Source organism: Truncatella angustata (assembly GCF_020726525.1).
Source record: "Truncatella angustata strain MPI-SDFR-AT-0073 chromosome Unknown BKA67scaffold_4, whole genome shotgun sequence".
In the NCBI taxonomy this organism is placed as follows: domain Eukaryota; kingdom Fungi; phylum Ascomycota; class Sordariomycetes; order Amphisphaeriales; family Sporocadaceae; genus Truncatella; species Truncatella angustata.
Window position 1 is genome coordinate 2,115,776 of NW_025763384.1, and position 24,371 is coordinate 2,140,146.

The window sequence follows — 24,371 nt, forward strand, 5'->3', positions numbered from 1 at the left end:
GAATAATAAGTACATGGCACAAATGGCAAGATGGCAAACTCTTCTTTGCCATGCGACATCGTCCGTTTCCCAGCTTAATTTTGCTGCCTCGTTATCCATCGTCTTTTGCCCCTTGCGCCTGCGTCAGGGGTTCTTTGGAGCAGCCACAGCATTACTTCTTTCGTTGTATTCGCTCCCAAGCACATGATACCCGCTAGCACTAGGAGTCTCTGGGAGAGTTGCGAAGAGCAAAGACTTGGCGGTAGTGAGCTTGTGCGGGAGGTGACGGGTTGCTAGGAGAAAACCGAGCGAGAAGAGATCTGGAATGGAACTTGTTCACGTCCTTCTGCTGTCGGCGAGGAGCAGGAGGACCTTATGGCATACCGCAAGTGAGCACCAACGTCACGCGGCGTTGGGCATGATCAGCCGGCGTGCTGTGAGTGGACTCTTGCCTGCGAAATACATTGGCCTCTGGGTCGCGGTAGCGGGTAGGTCTCAGAAACTGACATGGCGGGCCTTTATCTCGAAACCCGCATCGGTCACACAAGATGCAGACGTCTCCGAACAAGAGGTAGCAGGATCATAACGTATTATTGTATTCTCGTCATGTCTTCTATTCCATCAGGTATACGCAGCCTATAGCGCCTCGGTGACCCACCGATCAAACTTGAAAACAATATAAAGATTTAACCCAGAGAACTACACGAATACAACCCAGAATCAGTGATGCCAAGACAGTCGTCGTTGTGGTCGTTCCTCGGGTCCCGCAATCCTTGCGTAAAATATTCCTCTTTGGCAAATCTGCAGCTGGTTCGCTACTTGTACTCTGGAGGTGGTGCATGAACTCCTTCTTGTTGAGGTGTATGTTGCTGTGGCTCGTAATAGTTTTGCTGCTGTTGCTGTTGCTGTTGCTGTTGTTGCTGTTGCTGTTGTTGCTGTTGCTGTTGTTGCTGTTGCTGTTGTTGCTGTTGCTGTTGTTGCTGTTGCTGTTGTTGCTGTTGCTGTTGTTGCTGTTGCTGTTGTTGCTGCTGCTGCTGCTGCTGTTGTTGTTGTTGCTGGTGGTGTTGTTGCTGCGGTTGAGCACCATACTGCGGCTGTTGGCCCATGTTGTACCCCTGGGGCACATGCTGAGGCTGGATGACCTGTGCGATGCCACCTTGAGGGATATGGGCTACCCGCTGGTTGCAGTGCGAGCAGAAGTGGTCCACGTCCTGGAACCAATGCAGGATACATGGCAGGCAGGCGGCGCAGATGCAGAAGATTCCAATGCCGATACCGACGAGCACGGTCATGCTCGAGTCGCGCTCGTCGATCCTCGTCGGCCCCCGTTGGCTGCAGTATGGACAGTCGATGATGGCCGGCGCCTCTCCGAGCAGATGTAATGGTGTCGGTTGCACTATGACTGGGTTCCCCCCTGCTGCTGATATCCCTTGTGAGCACCATTTTGTTGATAACTGGGTTGGGGTGGTGTAGGCCCATTTTGGTATTGGTCAGGTTGTTGCGGTTCTGTGCCCATGGTTTATGTTATACTGTTGACGACGACGGTGGAGATCACTACTATCCTTGTTGTTGAATACTGCTAGCAGTGGTGTTGGTATGATGACGACTTGGGTATCAGAAGTTCGAGCAGAGGAGAAAGATTAATTAATTGTTCACCAGGAACATTTGAGGAGGATTGGACTTTTTGACTTCCGACCACAAGAATGGCAGAAGTGCCAAGTGTACAGCCCCTGCGATCATCGTATGCTGTGACGTCCTGTTTTAGACCGTTTGAATCATGGTATGATGCATAACTAGCGGAAAGGATCCAGAGCGGGCATCTGACCTTGAACTACTTTCGGGTGCTGATTGGGCGGTAGGAGCAACCATGACCAAAATAAGGTACTATCTATGGGCGCCGTCTGTACCATGTTGCCATGCTAAGCCCTACCTCTCTACTCTTTACCTGTGGACTGCGCCGTGCGCTAGGTTGACAGCTCCAACACCGCCTAAATCCTGCCTTGCGGCACAGTAGTGGCAAAGTCCGGGGAGCATTCCTGCCACCTGCCTGGTGTTGTCTTGTAATCTTTTACTTCTTCATGAGTCTTACTGAGCAGCTGGGCTAACAAATAGTAGAAGTTGTTTTTCTGATTCCATGCCACGTGCATCACGTCCTTGGCCGCTGAGCAAAAATGCAAGACAACACAACACAAATCATCGCATTGGAATGTTCTTCATGTTGATGGATTTAGCAACAAAGATCGTCGCTGCCCCGGCCCGCTTCCGACCTAGCCTGCCTACTGTGGGAGCAACTGGTATCCTTCTCTGAGAGAATGGGCTAACGAACTTTTGGGTTGTCGGCGCCCGCGCTGTGCCCCCTATCAACAGGCCCAACAACCAATCCTACCATGAGGGATCTTGTCAAAGTGCGCCTGGGCATCCAGATTGATGAGAATAAAGCAAACAGCTGCTGCCATGACAATGCCTTCAACAGTTGACTCAAAACCCACTTGAACTCGACAGGATAGCAGCTCTGTGTTGTGTCTCGCGGCTGAAAGCAGCTGCCCGAGCTTACGGAAAGCAGAAGGCTAGACCCTTGTACGGGATCCGGATCTGCTGCAACAGAGCTAACTGCCGTCTCCTCCCTGCCCGGGGCGTGCTTCCAGGACGGTCTTAGGGAGAGTGAGTGTTGCCTGCAACTGCTATGATATGGCAATATTCGCTTAGTAAGATGAGTGTTTCCCCAATGGGACCGTCCTGAAAACACTCCACCCCCGGGGCGGTAATTTAATGGACCAATCCTACAACAGGCAGTGTTTTAGTGTCCGTTTATCGCATGGACGCACACGTAAGACAGGAACAGAAGCAGAAACTGAGGAAGAAACCATTCTAGCCATTTTCTGAAAGCCTTACAATCGACGTTGCGTGGACCTGGGAACATTGCTTTGTGCGCTTGGCCCCATGCAATGAGTGGCTATCACCCATACTGTTGTGTCTGGAGCATCGATTTGGTGAGAAAAATCAGTTCAAGCCGAACCATTCGCTCCATTGTACAATGTCGCTAGCTATAAGAAGTCGATGCCAGTATGCAGGCCCCGAGGACTGGAAGTTGCACCAGGAGACCATCATAAAACTGTACTGGCAAGAAAACAAAACTTTGAAGAAAACAATGGACATTATGGAAAGAGAACATGGGTTCCGCGCCACGTGAGACGCTTCGGAGTGAGAACTGTCGAAAAGTTGCTGACACGTTGAAAGGGCGAGACAGTACAAGGAGCGGTTCAAAGCATGGGGACTAAAAAAGAACTTGACCGGCGATACGGCCAAACAAATGCATCTTGATGCGTACCGGGGTGCTGTCGTGAAGGTGCCTGTCGTACGTGGCCGAGAGCTCGGGTCAAAGAGATTCCGGCAATATTTAAACCTCGTAGAACAGGAGAGGGCAACTTCATCCCGTGCAGTGCTGAACGCTTTGTCGCCATCCCTATATCGCCCAAAATCGCCGGACCTGGACTTGGATACCGAGAAGTGTATACATGCGTCTCTCAGCTACACACATGGTCACTTTGAAAGTGGAGACTGGTCCTTACCGGAAGGCTTCTATCTGTGGATCAAAGATGGTGCTTTTTGCTGGTGTTTAGAGTTGGGTCTTGTACAGAAGTTTTGCGATCTTCAGCGCGGCTCGTCAGATGGATTCGAGCTTCTTGGAAGGTCCTTTGACCGATACAAGTCGCTTCTTGCTGATGGAAGTCCAAGTTTGTTAACGGCTACATACGTCTCTATACTAAGTTTTCATGTCAACGGCGTCCCGGAGCTTGCCGCTTTCCTGCTGGAGTATGTAGCTGGTTTAAGTCTCATCCAACTGGGGCCGGCGCATCCCTTCACACGTGTTTGGTCCATACTTCTTTCCATGGATCCCAGCCAACGATATGAGGTTGGTAACAAGATTTTGGAGGCACATTTGGACGTTTTCAGAGAGCGAATTAACCCAGAGAGCCATTATTTCACGACTTTGCCGATAAACACTACACTACAGCTCGCAAGCTATGACGGCGAGCCAATACGAGAGGCAGCCTGTGCACTAAGGGCATTTCGAAAGAATAAACACCGCTCTCTTGCCGTGAACACAGAGTATCCAATGAAGGGCAGCATCATACAGGCCGCAATGCTATCGGATGAAGGTCGGTATCTTGAGGCAATAGCGCAACTTGACTCTTACCGCGTGGACTTGGTTAGCGGCTTTTCAAGAAATCCGATTTATATTTATCTTCGAGGAAGAATCCTTAGCCGTCTCGGCAGGCGTGATGAGGGAATCAGCCTTATGTCCGAGGCTTTATCCATGTTCTTCAGTCCTTACTCAAATCTCCTCGCACAACTCGTTATCCTAGTCCATCTCCGGTATGCATATGGCTGTAAAAGAGACATTGAGGAGATTCAAAACGTCAATACGCAGATCCGAGGAACTTGGAAGAAGATGGTAGCTCAGATTAAAACTGGCAAGCTGCACGATGAGATGGAGAATTATATTCCATTAATTGTTGGTGAAGAATTTCTGCGAGCTGAAAAGAAAAAAAAAAAGAAGAAGCATTTCCTAAATCGGAATTGCTATAAGAGTTCCGACCTTGCCTTTTTTTTTTTTTTTTTAAGCCGATGATGTGTATTCGGATTGGCTTTCGTCTATCAGCGTCAAGCACATCATATCATAATGGAATGAAGATAACCCTGTTTGGCTCCCTTGTGAACAATGGGCAAGGAACAGAAACTCTTCGTAAAGAAAGCCGATGTTTTTCGCCATGACAACACAGCATTAAACCATAAGAAATTAGCAATTTACTACGTGTGTTGTTGGTTGGAAAACGCGACGATAGGACTAGAGACTCGCTAATCCATCCAGGCGAGAGCAACATGGGTCATATTCCAGTTGTGCTTCTTGGCGACTGTCTGCACGCGCTTTATGATGATCGTATCCGACTCGACTGTTCCGTGGGACTAAGGGTCGGTAGTGCTAAAGTTGCGGGGCGGTCGGGTCAGATCACCATTGGATAGCGGTGCCTACGGGATCTGGCCAAACGCCGGTGTCGTTGCAGAATCGGTTTACCTCGCGCTCCTCTTCGCGGTAAAGGAGGTTGTACTTGTTTTGCATCGAAATGAACTTAATCCCTGGTAGCTTGTCAGCGCACTTTGAGCGTCGTTTCATTATGCTCTCCTAATCAATCACATAGAATAATATAGGCAAGTTCCAAGGCTTCATAGCTCGGTTTGAGACAACATGTAGTTTTCAGAAATTCCAGTAAAATGACTTACGAACGTTCTTCTCGGCAGTGAATTGCAAAGTTGACAGCCCACATAGATGAGGCTCCAATGTAACGAACCTTACCAGATTCCGCCAAGTCGTGCAGGGCTTTCATAGTCTCTTCAAGCGGAGTATCGTAGTCGAAGCGGTGGATATGAAGCACATCAATGCAGTCGGTATTCAGTCTTTTGAAAGACGCGTTGACCTGGTTGAAGATGGCGGTACGTGAAAGATGGAATTGATTCACGTAATCCTTGGACGCCTCGAACTCTTCGTGATTAAAGATGTGTCGAATCTCATACTGCTCGCCTACACACCAAAAGCACTTGGTCATAATGATGACCTTCTCACTAGGGATGCCGTACTTCTTGAGTGCCTTCCCTACGATGACCTCGCTCGCTCCTTTGGGGTAGCGGTTGGCTGTATCCTAGGTGTTCAGGCCGCGTTCATAAGTAGCCTTCGGTAGTGGAAGCGATTGTGGATATATTAGATTCCTATCCGCATGAAGTTGAACAATACTGCAGCTCAGCTCACCTGTTCTTCGGGAATAGAGTATAATAAAGAGGTTGGGTATCCAAAGTTCATACAACCAAAGATAGGAACGGAGACCTTTAGTCCGCTGTTTCCCAGTCTACGGTACTCCCATCTTGAGTTTGCAACGGACTTTTTGAATGCAGCAGGTAGTCCGGATGCCATCATGATACACGCAGATAAGGAGCATGGTCGAGTTGAAAGGGTGAGATAGGGTAGCAATCGGTATTCGCCAACATTGAGAAGCGGCTACCAAAGTGTTTAAACTCCAAAATAACTCAACCGAACTTATAACTTATAACTTAATGGACCACGACTGAGGGGCAACCCCAAGCAGCTACGGGTCTCGGGGTAACCATTGACACATACCCGGAATCGGACGTTTCTCGCTTAAACCCGTCAGTTATGAAGATTTTACATAACATCATCTGTATTTAGACCCTATATAACACATATCGGCCGATGTCATCCTGAGGTCGGACAATTTGGTTTACATCCGAACTCCCCTGGTAGTTAAGCATGTCTGATACCTGTACTTCATGCAACACTTGGTTTCATGACTAAACTATAGACTAGTATGATAATACTTTGAAAGGAGTATACTTGATTCTAGTCTACGAAATAATAGACAAAGTGTAGGTTCCACGAGGGCCACAACATAATACAAAGCCCTTAACCAAGAAATAACTGTCATGATACAAACAGAACATTTCATAGACCTTACTACCCTTGCTGTAGATGACCAAAGCTGTGTTTCTTGAGAAACAGTACATGTTGATGCAATTTCACATTATCACGCAGTTACCGCTGTCCCCAACCGGTTCGACCACTTTCCCGGTACTCCAAACTTTCTTGATATCACAAATCGCAGTGATTTCTTCCGCTGGGTTGCCTTCAACTAGAACAAGGTCTGCCTTCAAGCCCGGCGATATCCTCCCTCGATCTTCGAGATGGAAGTGCTGTGCCGCTAAGCTTGTCGCGGATCTAAGAGCCTCAAGAGGACTTAGCCCAGCTCGAACTAGAAGTGCAAGTTCATGATGAAGCGATGCTCCAGGCTGAACGCTCATTCCTGGATTGCTGTTGGTATCAGTTCCGGCAAGAATTGGCACTCCAGCTCGATGCATAGCGGCCACGCTGTCCAGTGCGTTCTGGAAGTTCATGTTGCCTTGGATAAGCCACATAACCCAGCTTTTCGAGAAGGTTTCCATCATGGTCAGCGTCGGCACAGCGACAGTGTTCTGGGTAATCATCTTGTCTACAAGATCTGCATCCAATGCTTTGTCCATCGGCGTATGTGTCAGAATGTTGAAATCTGCAGACAGCCCCCTGGCAAATGCCTCATATTGCGCCACATGCGCCACCGTCATCTTGCCATATCTGGTCGCCTCCTCCTGAATCCGGTCCATATGCTCTTGTTTGATTCCTGGGGTATCTGCAATAATCTTGATGTAGTCAACATCTTCGGATACCCTCTCCTGAACAAATCTTGCAGCGCCCTCCCCGTCATGTATGGCCTTGTCCATACTCACACCCACGAATTTCAATAACTTTCCATGTGTTGACTTTTCTGCAAATGCTGGGAGACCGGCACCAAGCCAGGTAGTAGGCCAGTCAGCTGAATGGAGCCTATGGTATTTTTCCATCGGCCAACATGCCATGTCACATACGGTGGTAACACCATAGTTTGCACACACGGCCAGCTGCTTCACATTGTCAATGTGTACGTGGCAATCAATCAACCCTGGAAGTAGAGTGCAGCCGCTGCCATCGACTATGATATCCGCACCTTCACTTCCGGTGCCATCACTGATATGGGCGCCGTCGATAACAATCGTTCTGGGACCGCTGACAGTCTCGCCATCAAAGACTAGGACATTTGTGATTGCGGTTCTGGACATGGTGGCACTGACTGCAAAGTGCAAGCTTTGCGTGAAGAACAGACGCCGCAAAAAAATGCTTCGAGTGGTACCGGCTGGGCCTTAGGCTTTTATATGACGAAACTTTATAATGGGCTTGTACTAAGGTTGGCAGGATCAAGAACCCTGTCCCTTCCCAAAAGACATTGGAAATTCGGACTTCGTAGACGTCCGTGTTCAAAGCGCGCCGGCGTATACAGAAATCTATCAATTTCTTGCATAAATGAGTCCTCCTTTTGGCACGGCAGTTCGAGGGCTAACGATGATTGCTCGTACACGTTGATCAAGTATGCTGAAAATGCTGAGACCCGGGCAACGGCCAACGGCCAACGGCAGCTGCCGGCTGCGGGGACGGACAACTCACACTCCCGTGACAGGCAAATATGCAACCTTATTCGTTCGTTTCTGTTCCTAGCCGTTTGCTGTTGGGATTGAACTTGAGAGCCTTCGTTTACTTTGCTTTAACGTTCTGCTTATCTCTATGAGGAGGTGACCTTAAAAGGGGTCTGTATCAACCCGTGAAAAGCTAACGACTGTCGTGTGGCGTGAGGAATTTCGGGGGTTCTTATTGCAACCCAAAAAAACATATAGTACAAACCCGTTTATTCAAGAGCGCTAGACCCAGGACAGTATTCCGGCTATACCACATGCTGTGAGTTACATCGCTCAAGGATCTGGACTGCTTCGTAAATAGCCATTGCTAGATTCAGACTTCATTGCTGGTTGGAGTCAACAGCTGTTAGCAAGTCAACATCCAAGAAATATGCATTAATATGGCGTGCTACTCAGCTCTCAAGGTCACAACAAGTCTGTCGCATCTCTTTTGTCTCTGAAAATCGAATCATTCTGACTCTAAACGCGTGATTGAAATGTTGAGAGATGATGTGGAAGGAAAATTAGGCCGTATATACTCTTTGCTATAGCAGGAGCGCCTTCTGTGTAGGTGTGCTAGCCTCCGCGTAACACATAGTAGAAATCATTGTCGCTGACCAGCGCTTGGGAACACGCGGTGCATGGTTCGTCTGTTCAGTTATTATGGTTAACTAACTTTGGCATATTCTGTGGTTCTAGCCAGAAGACACCTTCGCTCCTAATGACGGACCTTATAGAATCACCGGCTGAGCTGCTGGAAAGGCCAACATGTTTTAGCTAAGCTGTGCTCTGAGGTATGAGGATGCCAGGTTGAAATGACTGTAATTTGTTGGGTATGTTACGTGCTATTTTGTCTTGTCAACAATTACGATCTTTTAGCCAATTAATAATTTTAAAAACATGATATAAAAGCTCTAGGCTACTGACTTTCTCGCCTGATAATACTGTCAGAAAATTGAATTAGGTTCACAATCAGATGGCCAAGACACTACCATACAATCCTGGCATCTGGGGGTGTGAGGTACAAGAGGCAAAACGTACGGAGGGTGGAAAATGTAAAGTACATACATTATCAGTGTAGTAAATAGTGACCACTTGGCACTCTCGGCCGTCTAGATTGTGCCTAAAAACATGAGTGATAAGTTTCGATTAGTCCAACTGTCGAGAATTCAGTGCACCATGGTGGGATAATAGCTTACAAACACAGATATTCCATATCACTCGAATAGCTACGGGTGCAAACGTCGACTGGGGCCTTCAACGTCTTAAACCACGTTCTAGACAGAAGCCCAGCTTCATTCACCATTCTTCCTCTCGTTTCCAAAATTTCCTGGTTCAAAATTCGTTTGACCACAAAATAGTCCAAAGCGGGGCTAACGACATAGACATCATTTTATCTCTATTTTCATATCTCATCACCATCATCGTTCGGAGTACTGTACCAATGGCTTCCTTGATGGAAGCTGTTTTCAACCACTTGCGCCTCCCACGCAGGGTGCCAGGATCTCAAGATCCTAGACAAATACAAGTTTGGGTACAAAGCGACCTGATTGCCCGCATGATTCGAGCATGTGACGCTTTGAAGGAGACAACAGCTTTCACGCCCATTGGTGTACCTGCCATAGCTCCTAGTTTGGTCGAAGCCTGGAATGTAATTCATGAACCAAGATTTGTGGGGAACTCAATTAAAAATACCTTAAAAATACCTTCAAAAGTCGCGTCTTCGGAAAGCACTGCAAGCTCTCCAACCTGGAGAAATGTTGATGTTGAACATCGTTCAGCAAAATGCGGCATTGCTCATCAGGCGTGATAGTGGGCAAGTGGTTCCGTCCAAACGTGTCCAAAATATATTTTATGCCCAACTACTATTCGTTCTTGTGACAGAAATTGGGACAACAAGGTTGTTTTTGAGTCTTTCGAACTTTCTCCTACACCAGATGCGGTGCTGGCAGCTGAAAATGCCCTTGTTTGGGAATTTCCTGAGCGTTGTGTTGAGATTCCTACCGACGTTTTCCGAGATGAATCTTACCAATCTAGTCTTGTAAGGTTGCTTGAGCAAGCAAGCTCGGAAAAACTCCAGAGTTGTGCAGCGCATACAACAAAAGCAAGCGTGCCTGTAATTGAGTCCTGGGAAACAACAGATCCTGCTTTGATCACCCAGATGCTCATGCCGATGCATGAAGCTATAGGCAGCCATCATAACACCATGAAACTACGCAAGCGGGTGCGCGATGAAGTCAACATCAACAACGCGGAGCTGCCATGGCGCAGACTTCCAATGTGGTTATTGTTGCGTGTCGCAACGCACCGGCAACTCCAACCTCGATTTGGCAACGACAATGGCCGCGCTTGCTACAAAACTCTCATGGCCACAATTATTGCGCAGTTCCTTCGCTAAAGCAAGCCCAATCTAAGTCCAGAAATCAGCTTCAAAATACGTGACAAATTGGCTGTACGCCTTGCGAAACTCGAGAAAGATGCACATAGTTTGTAATCAACATCGAACACGCTTCGGTGGCTTCTGTCGGCATCCACCGGTTTCTTCAAGGATGTCTTGGACAAGTCTGGCATCGAAATCTCAAGAGCTTGCGAAAAGTATAGACAGGGCACTATTAGACGCATAGAGAAGCTGCCTTCACGTGCAAGTCTGGGAGACCTGACCCTTGAGTTGCCCAATAGTGGCGCTTTCCTCAACCGCTTACTTATATCGCCTCTCCAACAACAGCAAGGCAGCCCGTCAGTCACATTACCACGACTTGACGACACAATGAAAAATCGATGCAGTATGTTGAACGATACGTCGAGCATGCTAAGTATGAAGCTAGCGTCGAGAAGCAAATGGAACTGATTTCTGCACCTGATAACTTTGTCGAAGATAGTTGTTTCCAGCTATCTAAGAACTGCGAAGAACTAATCGGTGAAGTAGGCGAAACATACAATTCTAATCCTAGACAGATGAGTGGATACCTTCTGATCGTCTTTGAGCTGTGGACACGCTTAGATACGAAAGCGATCGAAGGTTGTCCCCTTTTGTATAGCTTCCATCCAGTCTTCACGCCTGAGCTTTTGAATATTTTGCAATTCTCTACATGTGCCGAGCTGGAGCGCCTCCATATAGTACAGAAATATCTCGACCGCCGAGTTTCCCGGTGCATGGGAACAAACAAATCAATCATCAGCACAGTGAGACCGGAAGGTTTTCCTTCGCGGTTTTTCGAAGAAAGCCGAGACTTAAAACAGTCGATGATCAACCTCAAAGAGAGCTCTGATACCATACGAACCCAGAAAGAAGCCGAATGGATAGAATAATGCGACGCATATGACAGTCTCACCGAGCTGATTGGAGAGCGAACGTGTGAATGCATCTACAACAGCTTCAGGATAAAGATCAAGCCTGTCTGCCAAAAGTGCTCGTACTGGGGTGCAAAATTCAATATAACGATCGCAATTCACGAGGACTATCTTCCTCGAGACACTTACCAACGAGATGCAATGCTTTTTGAGCTTGGGATGCCTCAGTTCTTGCGAGTATATCGAGACACGACATGGAATATTTGTAGCACTCTTGCGTATCCTAATAAACCCGACGATCTGGAGTCTCCACAAAAGCTCGTAGAGGACTATGGGAATGTCGCACGTATGGACTACATCAACTGGATTCCTGGGTGTATTACTCTAGGATCCGATGTGAAGGCATTCATCGATACACATTACAAATGGCAAAATGTCAAGCTGGAGCTATCACGCATCGTTCTTCCAAACGGCCTCAACTTGGCATACTGTGATAAGCACGGGCAACGATGGCTTGCTCAATTTGATGGACCTTTAACATTGGAACACTTATATGGTATTTCGGTACCTCATAGTCTTAGCATTGCGGTATTTCCCAAGGAATCACATCCAGACACCAGTTCATCGGGCCCCAGCTCACACGAAGTCATGGCAAACCAATTGTCTTGTCCTCGATCTGTTCTGGCACAAGAATACATGACCTTGCAGCAACTTCTTGCTAGCCGGAATTTGCGATGGCCGCTTATCCTTCGTGAGCTAAAATCGACAAACCTCGACTTCAAGAAGGAAGAGACCGTACTTATGATTGGCCATCTCGCAAAGCAGGCCGGCCCTGCCAGTCAACAACACGGTGTCTTGGGCTACTTTCACTTCGTGTTTCAAGACTCTTCGTTCTGTAATCAACTGGTATCTTTCATTGATAGGAACTTGGAAGTGTCGAATTGCGATACCACGAAGCACCATATATGGATCTGTTACTCACACTATGCATTCAACTGTTTGAATTAGCAGCTGGTGATAATCGAATCTCCGCCAAGCAGCTGATGCTAAGAATTCGAAGCATCACTCTGGAATGGATCCGGACTATTCGTGCTGAGTTGCAAGACTGCAGAGAGTCAGAAGCTGCCGCATCTAAGGCGAAATATGAACTTTGGGCAGCATTGATTGCAGAAGAACTTTTACACCGGTCATCAAGTATACTTCCACGAAAGAGATAAATTATCTTGAACCAAAGCTTCTTTTGCTTTCCAACAGAACCTGGTAATAGACCCTGCAAAACTGCCGGTGGCCTTGGGCAACACTCTAGTATGCGATGCACAAATTGCCTGAACGCTCGGTCCGGTGATTCGAAGATCGATCTATACGAACGCACATAGCCTAGAGAACGAAATCAACACGATCTGGTCCAGCCTTGGTACAGCTCACGAAAGAAAATACACTGACTGGAATACCGCATCAAGTTCCCCTGACAATAAACAGGATGATTCAAGTTGGATTGTTTCGGTTGCAACTAACCGGGTTGGCGGACATATCTATCGGCAAGTTATTCACTATATTTTTATTGAGGGACACTTACTTGTCAATGGCAAGTCATTGGGAAGCTCAACTCACGGACAAACGACAAGGTATACTTGACCACGTACGCGGCCGCCACTACAAAAGGTATGACTAAGCTAGTCCAACTTCAGTTTTACAACATACCTACGCTACCTCATGGCTATAGTTTCCCTCGATGGCTCTCCGTAGAGCTTGTAATCCTCGCAGGCCGTCTCTGTCTTGGTCTTGAAGATATACCCTACACCAGGCAACTTTGAAGACGTCCCAGAGCTCGAAGAAGCCGAGACCGCTGCTCAGCTGGCCCGCAAAGACCCACGAGGCTTTTTGTTAGAATGGCTTACTTTTCGACGCAAGGGTCAAGAAATTCAACATACAGCCATTAGAATCTTGTACCTTCAGCGCCACATTGAGCAGGACCACTCAAGCCCTGTAATAGTCACTGCGTGTAATGACGATGTTGCCCTCTCCGGGGAAGCAACGCATGACCCCGAGCCGAGTGATCATTCTGAAGATCATGCAACGGAAGAGTCCGACGATGACAGTGATTGGGGGTTGATGAACGACAGGGAAGATGAAGATCATGGAAAGGGTATGGATATCCCTTCTCTTGATGGATAGGAGTTGTGCCTGATAAACTTAGACTAGCCTTGGACTTGTTGTATATTCCCGAATAATTTTGTCTTGTGGTCTGTTGTGTCTTAACAGATGACCCAAAAAGCTTATAGTTACTGATTACATTTGCTCCACGTATAAAATTTACCTGAGCCAGTAGTTGTAGATGATTTGGAAATGAAGAGATGTACACAACCAATATGTCTTTCCCATATTGGAGACAATAGCCTCTCAAGCTATTGGCACAAAGTTCACGAAGCCGCGCAGATAATCATACTTTTAAATATGCCAATTTGGATGAGACTGACACAGGGCTTGGATCTCTTGGAACTTCAGATGCAGACGCCCCTTCTCCTCCAAATTATTCCACCAAGGTAACTTCTGAGACCTGTTGTACAATCCGTAAATTGCCCGAGTTCATCTTCTTCAAACTCGATCAAGCCGTGCCAGTTAAAGGCCCTCAAGTACCAGCCGGGCTTTGCGTCAACCACTACCGGTCGCTCGCTTCCCGGCGCCAGCCAAGAAGTCTTCGCAAGACGTTCGCTGGCCCGCTCGAGGGTATCGGACCAGCTGCTCCACTCTGTTGGAGATCGAACTTCTCACCATCGAAGCCGAGGTGTTATTCAAATAGGCATTCTCCAAAAAAAAATTACAAAAAAAAAAAAAACATCAGGACTGCGGAGCTTTTTTATATGGAGAGCTCGATTTTTGGAGATTGTTGTCCATGCAGAGATATGGGGTGCTTGCCATTTCAGTACCCGAGCCATCTATACGAACTTTAATATACATTTATAGTCCGATTGTCGTGACTGATCTTGTTCTATATACTAAATCCTGTTCGCTTCCTCTTTGAATCATGTAGCGAACTGGCCAATTTCGAGGATAACCCATACTCCCTGTATCAGTGGAGGACCACCAGGGATTAATTGGACCCTCCGCGAACTTTTGTTTGCGCTACTTGAATATGTAGTCCCAATTGACGATGTGAAGCTGCACTATTTCATAAATTGAACCGATGGTAAGGCTAATGTACGTAAGCATTTACAGTTACGTTGCCGCTCCACCGTAGCGTCTAATTTCGCTCTGTCTCCTAAACGATCAAGGCACAGCACTCACGTGGGGATTCTTCATTTGCAAGATCACAGTTGACCCATGCATATATAGGTTTGCAATTGAGGCCGTTTTGTAACACGGCTGACGCATGTTCTACTAGCACGAGCCAATGCTTGTTTTAAACTTTCCGTAACTTGGATCTGCAACAAGGTAGATAGTCTTGTGGAACTTCCAGATAGACCCTGAACATTGGACCTCGCAGCTAGACAGAAATGCGGCAGAGATTCCAGCAAATTTTGGGAGAAGCTATGAAGCTCTCTTATCGTCATACGAGTCAGACAGTGTCCCTAGGAATACTCATGTAATCAAACTTCAGTCTCTGGCGACTCATGCACTGTTGTTGAATGTGAAGCCGCTTTGTGGTTAGCAGAGCTGGAAGAAAGTGGCGTGAAGAATGTGAAAGAGCTAAATGTTACCGAAATTGAACTGTAAAGGGGTCAATGTCAAGTCTTCCCCACAGTGTTCGCATCTTTACGAGGTTCGAAGAGGGGCAGCTTGAAACGCCGCGCGAGCGACGACGCGGTTTGCGACCATGTGCGTGTTTTCCATACATAGAAGCGGAACTAATGGAGATGACGCTACTCGATGGTAGTACATGATACTAGCCTTAGTGTAGCACGTAGCAAGCGGCACGACAGATATCAACAGCATCAGTCTTCTGCTATAACCACACACCGTATGTAAGGAGTATTGTATGGTTCATCACGGCCATGAGCATACATAACATCGTACTTGGTCGCAAGAGCTTCAGCAAGTACTGATCAGATCAGGATTATTGCCTCGCCCATAATTGTTCTCAGATGGCTCGCAATGCAAACGCTGGACTAAGTTTCTCGTTCGCCTTGTGGTGCGACAATTGCGTTGGATGATTCGTGAAATAAATCGGTAGGAATCAACGAATGACGAGCAAGTGGCTCTTACAAAAATGCCCAATGGCTACATTTAAATTCTGATAACGCCCACTAATACAACATGGAGTTGGGCTGTCCTGGTTAAATTCATGAATGTTTGATTCCGTAGGACTCGCGGGAAATTTTGTTTCGTTAGCTTGGACGAGGTTTACAAGTCGGATTCCAAATATATATTCCACATCAGAGTGATGTAGATATGACATAGTTGTGGTCTACAGACACATGGCGCCGAGAAAAACGCAAAATCAGATGTCGTTTCTGGCATTTTGTGAACCCAAAGACGTGCCGCGAAAGCATGAGAAATTTCTCTGAAACGAGGAGCATCTCAGACTTCATACTTGGAGACCGCTCTTTAGATAAAAGGGTATTGCGACAGTAGGTTTTAATCCAGCAAGACACTGTGTCCCGATCCTGTCATTGAAAGCTGAATGGCTGAACCTGAAGATAAGCTGCATTCGGTGATCTATTCAAGTTGTGGGCGTCGGTGTCTACTAATAGCATACAACAACACACTATTGTTGCAGCACCATAGAGAGATCTTGACCTCACGGCGTTTCTAAAGTGTCAGGTCATTTAAACGTTGATAGTGATACGATTAATCTGTGTCCAGCGTCAAATCACAAATTGTGTAAGCTCGGCCGGGCCGCATGGTAACGGTCCTTGCCTGCCGATTGGTCAAGGTGATTACCCTGACCGCCCAGATACGCCCGCAAGGCAACTTTTGCATATAACATCCGACAGACCCTTGCTATGATTGCTTAGCGGGGAAGCGTGGACAATGAAGTAATTCAGATGGTGATGATGCTATCGTCTCATACAAAGGAAACAGCTTGGTATTAGTTCCGACTCGATAGGTGAAATAGTCGATTGTCCTGGCAACTTGATTCAATATTGGGGAAGCGCCATGTTGAAGGCGGGGCTTGCCTTTGCCTACAGTTGCTTGCATATGCCCCTCTATCTATGTATGCACTTGTACTAGTGTCCATGCTTTAGCGCGGAGTGACTTCATTACCCCTGATGCTATCTCCACTAAGCAACTGTCCGTTCTTGACGAGATTGGTCAACTCAGAAACAGAGTGGAAATATAGCAGACTGAACATGTTCACCAGTCTTGCATTGTTATCGAAAACCTGCTCAAGGTCAAGCATAGTTACTACTTGTAAGCCACAGACTGTTTCAAAAGGAACTAGCCATGTAAACAAATCCAGTCATGATCGTTCAAGGCTACTCGTGTGTTTGTTCAAAGACAGCCGCAAGCCAGGTACAGCCGACAAGAACATAACCAAACCAAACCAAACCAAAACCCCCCAAAAAAAACTCACCTCCTCCTTTTCTGGATCATGTGCACTTCTTTTGCATCAAACCCCTGCAGGACATCTCAAACAACACTAGCGCCCAAGGGCCATTGCTCTATTTGCCGTTAGGTTCGTAGCCGCCATCCTCTTGACATCTGAGATACATCCCAAAAGGATACATGCAGATGCGCATGGGATCAAGATATTCTTCCTACCGCACCCCTCGTTTCCCTGGGGCCTTTATTGGGGTCTTCAAGATTGTCCCGTTGTGGCTGTTGGTGTTGTTCGTGTTTCGAAACGTTGGCAAATTTGAATGTCCAGGCGCAATGGCAGCCTTTTGCATCCGCGGCGTGGCTGTGTGTTTCTTCCTTTCGCATGTGAATAGGGATGCGCATGAGCATGAGCACGAACATGAGCATGAGCGTGCGCATTCATCCAATCCAACTTTAGAAGTCGCCTTCCGGCGTGTCTGTCGAAAATATTGACGTTTCAGATCGCGCACAGCAAGTAGAAACATCCAATCTTGGAAGATTCCCGCCAGATGCCATCGAGTGCCGTTCTGGTTACTCGTCCTATGGCCTATTATTACCTTCAAAACGAGCTATATCGTGTCGTCTGTCTACTTGCTGCTCGGCAAGATCGACGCAAAATTGACCGTTTTTTTTTCTTTCTTCTTCTTCTCCCCCATCCCCGCCACCTTGTTGGAAAGGGAAAGGCTGCGATAGGAGTGTGCAGGACCATGCCAGGCTAGGATAAGCTGGCCCCCTCTTGATCGACGTTCCTGGACGATCGCATTTCTTCATGACACCACACCCACTTAAAGTTGAGACCAGAGAAACCCGCTATGGGCTCATGAAAAGCTACTGCTGAGAACTAGCAAACTAGCTGGTCCCAGGAGTCACCCACACACGCTAAACACTGCGACAAGTGACTTCTTCACTACAAGTTCAAGCACGGTTCCGACACACGACACGACACGATACAACGCGACAGGAGCCTGGCACCCCGAGCTACGAGGCTCTTGACAAGTTGGACGGAGTATCCTTCTTTCCATGCGAATGCCTGGAGTAGCATTTGCGGTCCATCTCTCATCTCCACTCTGCCTGCGCCCGTCATCTCACTTGTTGCACCTTGTCGTGCATCACCCTTCCACCTTCAAGCCATTTGCAGACCGCTCTGCTCTGCTCCTCACCTCCCTCTCTCCTTTATCTCCATCGACGTTGACTTGCACAAGCCTTTTCCAGACGGGGTCTTGGTAGTTGCATCCGTGCTATCCACCCTCAGGACTCTCTAATACCCGACGTGCCTTGGCGCCGCTCGCTCAACCCACACTTCCCAGAACAGAAGACTTGCTCGCATCTTCAATAAGCGTTCCAGCAATTAATCTATCCGTTTATCCATCCGTCCCGTCCCACCTCGCTATCTAGGACCCCCAACTTGCAGACGCATCCCTCGTTGCCCTTTGACCCTATCACATCACCCCTCTTTCGTCCTACAGAAATACTCTGTACAGTACAGTACCATACCTGCGCCGTACTGATCAATTCCATCGTTCAATCAATCGCCACCTGCGAGCCTTCGACACGTCGGCGGGCGTCTCCTGAGTCTCGAAATACTATCTCGCTCGCCTGTTTCGTGCAACATTTCACCCTGCAACCGTCTTGTCTCGTGTGGCCTCCCAGGCGTGACACCTGAGCGACCGTGGTCTGGATCTAACCGCCCTATGTTGTCAAAGAGTAATTTTCGACATTGCTCGCATGCCCGAAATACATGAGCGCTGTTAATATTACCCAGACACGTTCGCGTTCGACAACACTGAGTTGGTTGTCTTTTTCTGCGTTGGCTCTGCGCCCCTATCGTTACGCCGATTGACCGCGAGCGCCAACCACTAGTGCGAATTGCTTCAGAGCAACTGGCCCCTGATCTGGTTGGTTCCACTTGCGAGGTGGAAGGAGGACTTCAACAAACTGAATCCAAGTACTCGGTCTCTTTTCAAGAACGCCCTTGTTGAATGAGCTACGGCGCATCCGACCCGACAGCTTACGAGGCGTAGAACCGGCCGACTGTGCTCAGGATCCGACGGCTTCTCACGTTATCTTTTTGGCGCTTCTTGGCTGTGATCGCAGGTATTGTAGAGCAGTACCTTGGTCAGAAATCGGCCCTGACAGTCTGCATCAGCGATTTGTCGGTGGCCGTTACCCGCCTCTCCTTACCAGTAGCAATCTGTATTTACTTTCCCCATTGCGCGCGACTGCCTGGACCACTCGGCAACGGAAGTTGTTCTGCAACAATCTACAAACTGATTCCTATATCCGGTCTATCACGGACGAATCGATTGTTCCGCCACCACCCAACCATCTGCCGAGACGGGCTCCAGAACCCAGACAACATGTCTGTCATGTTGCAAACACCATCGCGGGCCTCAACGGCTTCTTCATCATCATTCCAGCCCATCTCTCGCCAAAACACAATGTCCTCGTACGATGGCACGCGGTCAGCCCGCCAATCCAAACGCTACTCCATGTCCGCCCTCTATATGTCCATGTCAGCGAACGAGACGGAGCTTGAAATAGAAGATGAACTGGCAAAAGGTGGGCACACACCTTCATACATCGGAAGATGGGAATTATACTGATCTCTATGGATAACTATAGCTCAGAAGACACTGAGAGACTTGAAGTCCAAGATCTCTTCGCAATCGAAAAAGAACTTTGTTCTGGAGAAGGACGTTCGGTATCTCGATTCACGAATCGCCTTGCTCATTCAGAACCGCATGGCTTTGGAAGAACAGAACGAAGTCGCCAGCCACCTCGAGGATGCCACTGATCTGCAGGAAGGTGCCTTCCCAAACGACGACAAGACTCAAAAATATGGGAATCTGATGTTCTTGCTTCAGTCGGAGCCCAGACACATTGCGCACTTGTGTCGTTTGGTGTCCATGGCCGAAATTGACTCCCTGCTGCAGACTGTCATGTTCACCATCTACGGAAACCAGTATGAAAGCCGCGAAGAGCACCTTTTGCTAACCATGTTTCAATCCGTCCTGACCTACCAATTTGACACAACGCCCGAGTACTCGTCGCTTCTACGAGCCAACACACCAGTTTCGCGGATGATGACCACATACACCCGACGAGGCCCTGGACAGAGCTTTCTTCGGTCGGTGCTCGCGGATAGAATCAATAGTCTTATCGAACTGAAGGACCTTGATCTTGAAATAAACCCCCTGAAAGTCTACGAGCGTATGTGCGAACAAATTGAGGAAGATACTGGCAGCTTGCCTGCATCGTTGCCTAGAGGGATAACAGCGGAGCAGGCTGCCGAGAATGCCCAGGTTCAGGCCATTATTGAGCCAAGACTAACAATGCTCACTGAAATAGCCAATGGCTTTTTAACGACCATCATAGATGGGCTGGATGAAGCCCCATATGGTATCCGCTGGATTTGCAAACAGATTCGAAGTCTGACCAAGAGAAAGTATCCGGATGCCAACGACCAGATCATTTGCACATTGATTGGAGGGTTCTTCTTCCTTCGGTTTATCAACCCTGCCATCGTCACACCCAAATCGTATATGCTTATCGATGGGGTCCCAGCTGAGCGACCACGCAGGACCTTGACACTCATTGCCAAAATGCTGCAGAACCTTGCAAACAAGCCATCGTACGCCAAGGAACCGTACATGGCGAAATTGCAACCCTTCATTCAGCAGAACAAGGACCGTGTGAACAAGTTTATGCTTGAACTTTGCGAAGTCCAGGACTTTTATGAAAGCTTGGAGATGGACAGCTACGTCGCCCTGTCCAAGAAGGATTTGGAACTATCTATCACCTTGAACGAGATCTACGCTATGCATGGTCTGATCGAAAAGCACAGCAGGGAACTTTGTAAGGACGAGAACTCCCACTTGGCTCTCATCATGTCAGAGCTCCAGGTCGCGCCGCCTCAAGTACCTCGAAAAGAGAACAGGGCTATCAACCTGCCTCTATTCAGTCGATGGGAGACCGCCATTGACAATCTGACTGCTGCTCTTGATATCACGCAAGAGGAAATCTTCTTCATGGAAGCCAAATCAATTTTTGTTCAGGTCATGCGTTCTATCCCAGCTGGCAGTTCCGTCGCTCGGAGGCCCTTACGCCTGGAACGAATTGCCGATGCTTCGGCAACCTCGAAGAACGATGCTGTCATGGTACGAAAGGGTATCAGAGCTATGGAGTTGCTCAGTCAGCTGCAGGAGATGAGGGTCATTGACAAATCGGATGGCTTCAGTCTCCTCCGAGATGAAGTGGAACAGGAGTTGCAGCACCTCGGCTCATTAAAAGATGGTGTCATCCTGGAGACATCCAAGTTGGAGGAAGTCTACAAGACTATCCGCGATCACAACTCGTACCTCGTTGGTCAGCTCGAGACCTACAAGAGCTACCTGCACAACGTTAGGGGCCAATCTGAAGGTACTCGTCGCAAACAGCAAAAGCAACAAGTGCTTGGCCCGTACAAGTTCACCCACCAGCAATTGGAAAAAGAAGGTGTCATACAAAAGAGTAATGTTCCGGACAATAGGAGAGCCAACATCTACTTCAATTTCACCAGTCCTTTACCAGGCACATTTGTTATTTCTCTACACTATAAGGGTATGCTCGTCTCATGGCCACTCATTGATGACATTCTAACATTGTATAGGCCGGAACCGTGGTCTGCTTGAACTAGATCTGAAGCTTGACGATCTGCTTGAAATGCAAAAAGATGGCCAAGACGATCTGGATCTCGAATATGTCCAATTCAACGTGCCGAAAGTATTGGCACTCTTGAACAAACGATTCGCAAGGAAGAAGGGCTGGTAACAACTTACTGGCCAGGACTCATGGACAAACAATCAAACCTCGGCATACATGCCAACACCTTGCGGCAACTGTCTTTTATCCGGCGATGGCGTTACGGGGTCCTCGACTTGATACCACTTTCTTACTTTCTTTTCATATATCGATCCTTCGATTTTTGATGTTCCAGGTCCTACGTCGACGAGCATTTTAGCATCATCGTATCGCGTCTTGACTTGGGCGGGTTTTCCCTTGTACTATTCTCATAAGCTCGGACGACTTGGGTCCTTCTTTTGTTATCCCACTTAGCGATTGCAGCACGTTTGTGCTTTGTCGGCGGTTTAGGCTGATAATTTCACGTCAATCACGGCGTTGTATATCTACGAGCTAAAGGGCGTGTGGTAGGCCCGTTTGTTTAGCGAATGCCCATCAATTTGGTGCATTCAAGTTCAGTGATCTACCACCGAGTCAATCTCGATAGCCACGAACGCTCAGGTGGAGGATGATGAGAACATTTTATGTCTTCGGCTGGTCCGGTGGTTTGCAGTCTTTTGTCGGGTTGTTTAGTCACGAGTTTCACAACGGTAATAATGGCCTAGCGGCTTGGGAGGAGTGCGGTTATGATGTAATGTAAACGAACTCATGGGCTTCTGCTAGTGCGACGATTTTCTGAGCTGAGGGGAGAACGAGTATATTATCTTGTTCTCGCCTTCTCTCATATGCGGATAGATGGGCCTCATGATTGTTACATTTTAAATGAGAAACAAATCGATTATGCACAGGCTGAATTCGATGGTGAAGAGGCTGGACATGTTTTTCCGTAAATGGTATCTCACCCCTAGCCTGGGAGTAGTTTGATGACGAATATTTACTTTGCGGCTTAAGACCCATACTAATCAAAGAATGACCCTTATTGCGGGCTGTGTATTGCTGATTTTGCCACATCGGACTGAATGTTGTTTGATCGAACCGAATCGAGGTGAAACCGTCACTCCTTTTTGTCCGCCATCACGTGTTGCAGAACAGTATGATTGACGTGGACTTCCAAAAGCAAATACAGACCCGAACGTTTGCTCGTCATGACATGGACATCAGGCACGGCTTTGGACTGGCTGGGTGGGTACCGTGGCTTCGCGTTATGGCTGCAATAGCAAGACTGGGAGTTCCGCTGCGGGAGCAAGAGTCCAACTTGGCACAGTCCGTCGCGTGACTTCGTCGACTTGGGAAGTGGGGGGACCGTACATGGTCGGGTGATGGTGTATAGATTGAATGATCAGTTTGCGGGGGCGAGGGCCGTATCCGGGGGTGTGTGTATATATGTGTGTTTGACGAGCGTACGGAAGACGACCCAAGTGGGAGAACTCGGCGATCGTCTCGACCCTGTCAAAGGCATGCGGCGGCCATACGGGGAAGCAAGTGGCGTATACAATGATTCACGGATACTACAAGTGATTTCTAGTCTAATGGACTTCCATCAATATAGTACGGAACAACCTCCGAGATTACGTAAGTCGGTATGCGATTTAGCCTGAAGCTAATGTCATACTGTGGGCTATGATATAGTAATATGTCTAGACCAGTCGATTGTCCAATATCAGGTGACTTTTGCGAATTTCATATCAATGGTTTGGGGGAGTAAAGGAGGCACGATAGCGTGTTATCAAGGTTCTAGTTAATGGAGGTCAGGTCTCTAGGAGCATGGATATCAAAACGACGGTGTCAGACGGTAAGGTCCTGGGTTTGAAGTTGGCTTGTATCATACATACACATGGTTGCGAAGACGACAGGTGCGAGATCAGTTTGTGAGATCAAACTGGTTCCTAGTCGGAGACGGGTAATGATAATCCTGCTAAGGAGTGTAGTGTTATACTCATGATTTCTATTATCATAAAACGTGGCACTGTAGATTGGAACTGTGTTCAAGTTACTATGTTATCGCCCGGTCGAGCATGCAACAAGTCTTATGCCTCCGGGTTCGTAGCGCGGTCATTGGAGGATACACTTTAGTATTCGTTCTTACAAACTTCAAGTCACATCTTAATATAGCACTACACGCGGTAATCAGTTATATCTTAATATCTTTTGACTGATGCACGCCGAGAGTATCTTGTCCTCCACTTCGGTATTCAATGCAATGTGCACTGCCATTTGCCGACTGGACAAAACAAGCGGAATGCATTTTTTAACTGACTTTGTGAGTACGATATATGTCCATCGGCTTTTTTTCTTTCTTTCTTGAATAAAAAAAAACGGCATCATATACATCAAAATCTTATGAAAGCTTGATCCATACAAAACATCATATCATACGCGAAGCACAGATGTTGCCCGGTATGTCTGCCAATCAGTGTGACGAGCGACCTACCTGGATCACGCATGATTAGCGCCGTCTATGGGCAAGGTAAGAGTTTGCCTGGATATGGTGAAGACCCGTACCTAACTAACAGCGACCCAAAAGCACAATGCATAATTATAAAAAGGTAGAAAGAAGTGTCCATTCGCCGAAACGATCTGAGAGTCATGAATCTAAGCACTTGAGTGATCATGTTCATTAGCCAAAAGGGCCCACGTCTATTTAACCCTCTTCAACTGTTTCGTGTGTTCTTTTTCAGAGATCTAAATCTAAGGGAAACATTGGAGTATTGGCAATTGCAAGTAAAGTGTCTACCTCTTATGGTCCTAGTGGAGTTGTCATACTTGAGACG

General features: G+C 47.6%; 7 protein-coding genes across 7 annotated transcripts; 4 read left to right on the forward strand and 3 right to left on the reverse strand.

The window, feature by feature from the left end:
• Positions 1-632: 632 nt before the first annotated feature.
• BKA67DRAFT_276331 (uncharacterized protein) lies at positions 633-1,663 on the reverse strand. The gene has a single exon (XM_046095923.1). The coding sequence runs from the start codon at positions 1,456-1,458 to the stop codon at positions 700-702; it is 759 nt and encodes a 252-aa protein (XP_045958628.1). The 5' UTR covers positions 1,459-1,663; the 3' UTR covers positions 633-699.
• A 987-nt stretch (positions 1,664-2,650) lies between these two features.
• Positions 2,651-4,635, forward strand: BKA67DRAFT_276448 (Clr5 domain-containing protein). Its single transcript, XM_046095925.1, has 2 exons — positions 2,651-3,165; positions 3,217-4,635. The coding sequence occupies exons 1-2, from the start codon at positions 3,014-3,016 to the stop codon at positions 4,610-4,612; spliced, it is 1,548 nt and encodes a 515-aa protein (XP_045958629.1). The 5' UTR covers positions 2,651-3,013; the 3' UTR covers positions 4,613-4,635.
• Positions 4,636-4,839: 204 nt separating this feature from the next.
• On the reverse strand, positions 4,840-5,947 carry BKA67DRAFT_592513 (NADP-dependent oxidoreductase domain-containing protein; the record flags this gene model as incomplete). Its single annotated transcript, XM_046104845.1, has 4 exons — positions 4,840-4,947; positions 5,015-5,137; positions 5,298-5,678; positions 5,786-5,947. 4 exons carry the CDS (start codon positions 5,945-5,947, stop codon positions 4,840-4,842), a joined length of 774 nt encoding a protein of 257 aa, XP_045958630.1.
• Positions 5,948-6,567: 620 nt separating this feature from the next.
• On the reverse strand, positions 6,568-7,680 carry BKA67DRAFT_535685 (hydrolase; the record flags this gene model as incomplete). The annotated part of the gene is made up of 1 exon (XM_046100053.1): positions 6,568-7,680. The coding sequence occupies one exon, from the start codon at positions 7,678-7,680 to the stop codon at positions 6,568-6,570; it is 1,113 nt and encodes a 370-aa protein (XP_045958631.1).
• A 2,576-nt stretch (positions 7,681-10,256) lies between these two features.
• BKA67DRAFT_564853 (uncharacterized protein) lies at positions 10,257-10,543 on the forward strand. The gene has a single exon (XM_046102776.1). The coding sequence runs from the start codon at positions 10,277-10,279 to the stop codon at positions 10,466-10,468; it is 192 nt and encodes a 63-aa protein (XP_045958632.1). The 5' UTR covers positions 10,257-10,276; the 3' UTR covers positions 10,469-10,543.
• Positions 10,544-11,318: 775 nt separating this feature from the next.
• BKA67DRAFT_691391 (uncharacterized protein) lies at positions 11,319-13,536 on the forward strand (the record flags this gene model as incomplete). Its single annotated transcript, XM_046109170.1, has 2 exons — positions 11,319-12,267; positions 13,126-13,536. Exons 1-2 carry the CDS (start codon positions 11,563-11,565, stop codon positions 13,534-13,536), a joined length of 1,116 nt encoding a protein of 371 aa, XP_045958633.1. The 5' UTR covers positions 11,319-11,562.
• Positions 13,537-19,238: 5,702 nt separating this feature from the next.
• Positions 19,239-21,690, forward strand: BKA67DRAFT_658667 (GTPase-activator protein for ras-like GTPase; the record flags this gene model as incomplete). The annotated part of the gene is made up of 3 exons (XM_046107316.1): positions 19,239-19,440; positions 19,504-21,480; positions 21,530-21,690. 3 exons carry the CDS (start codon positions 19,239-19,241, stop codon positions 21,688-21,690), a joined length of 2,340 nt encoding a protein of 779 aa, XP_045958634.1.
• Positions 21,691-24,371: the final 2,681 nt, after the last annotated feature.

Bases quoted from the DNA above. Each gene is read 5' to 3' on its own strand.
- BKA67DRAFT_564853 (XM_046102776.1), top strand. From the start codon at position 10,277: ATGAAACTACGCAAGCGGGTGCGCGATGAAGTCAACATCAACAACGCG.
- BKA67DRAFT_276448 (XM_046095925.1), top strand. From the start codon at position 3,014: ATGTCGCTAGCTATAAGAAGTCGATGCCAGTATGCAGGCCCCGAGGAC. The intron at 3,166-3,216 runs GTGAGACGCTTC...ACACGTTGAAAG, and splicing joins GAACATGGGTTCCGCGCCAC to GGCGAGACAGTACAAGGAGC.
- BKA67DRAFT_276331 (XM_046095923.1), bottom strand. From the start codon at position 1,458: ATGGGCCTACACCACCCCAACCCAGTTATCAACAAAATGGTGCTCACA.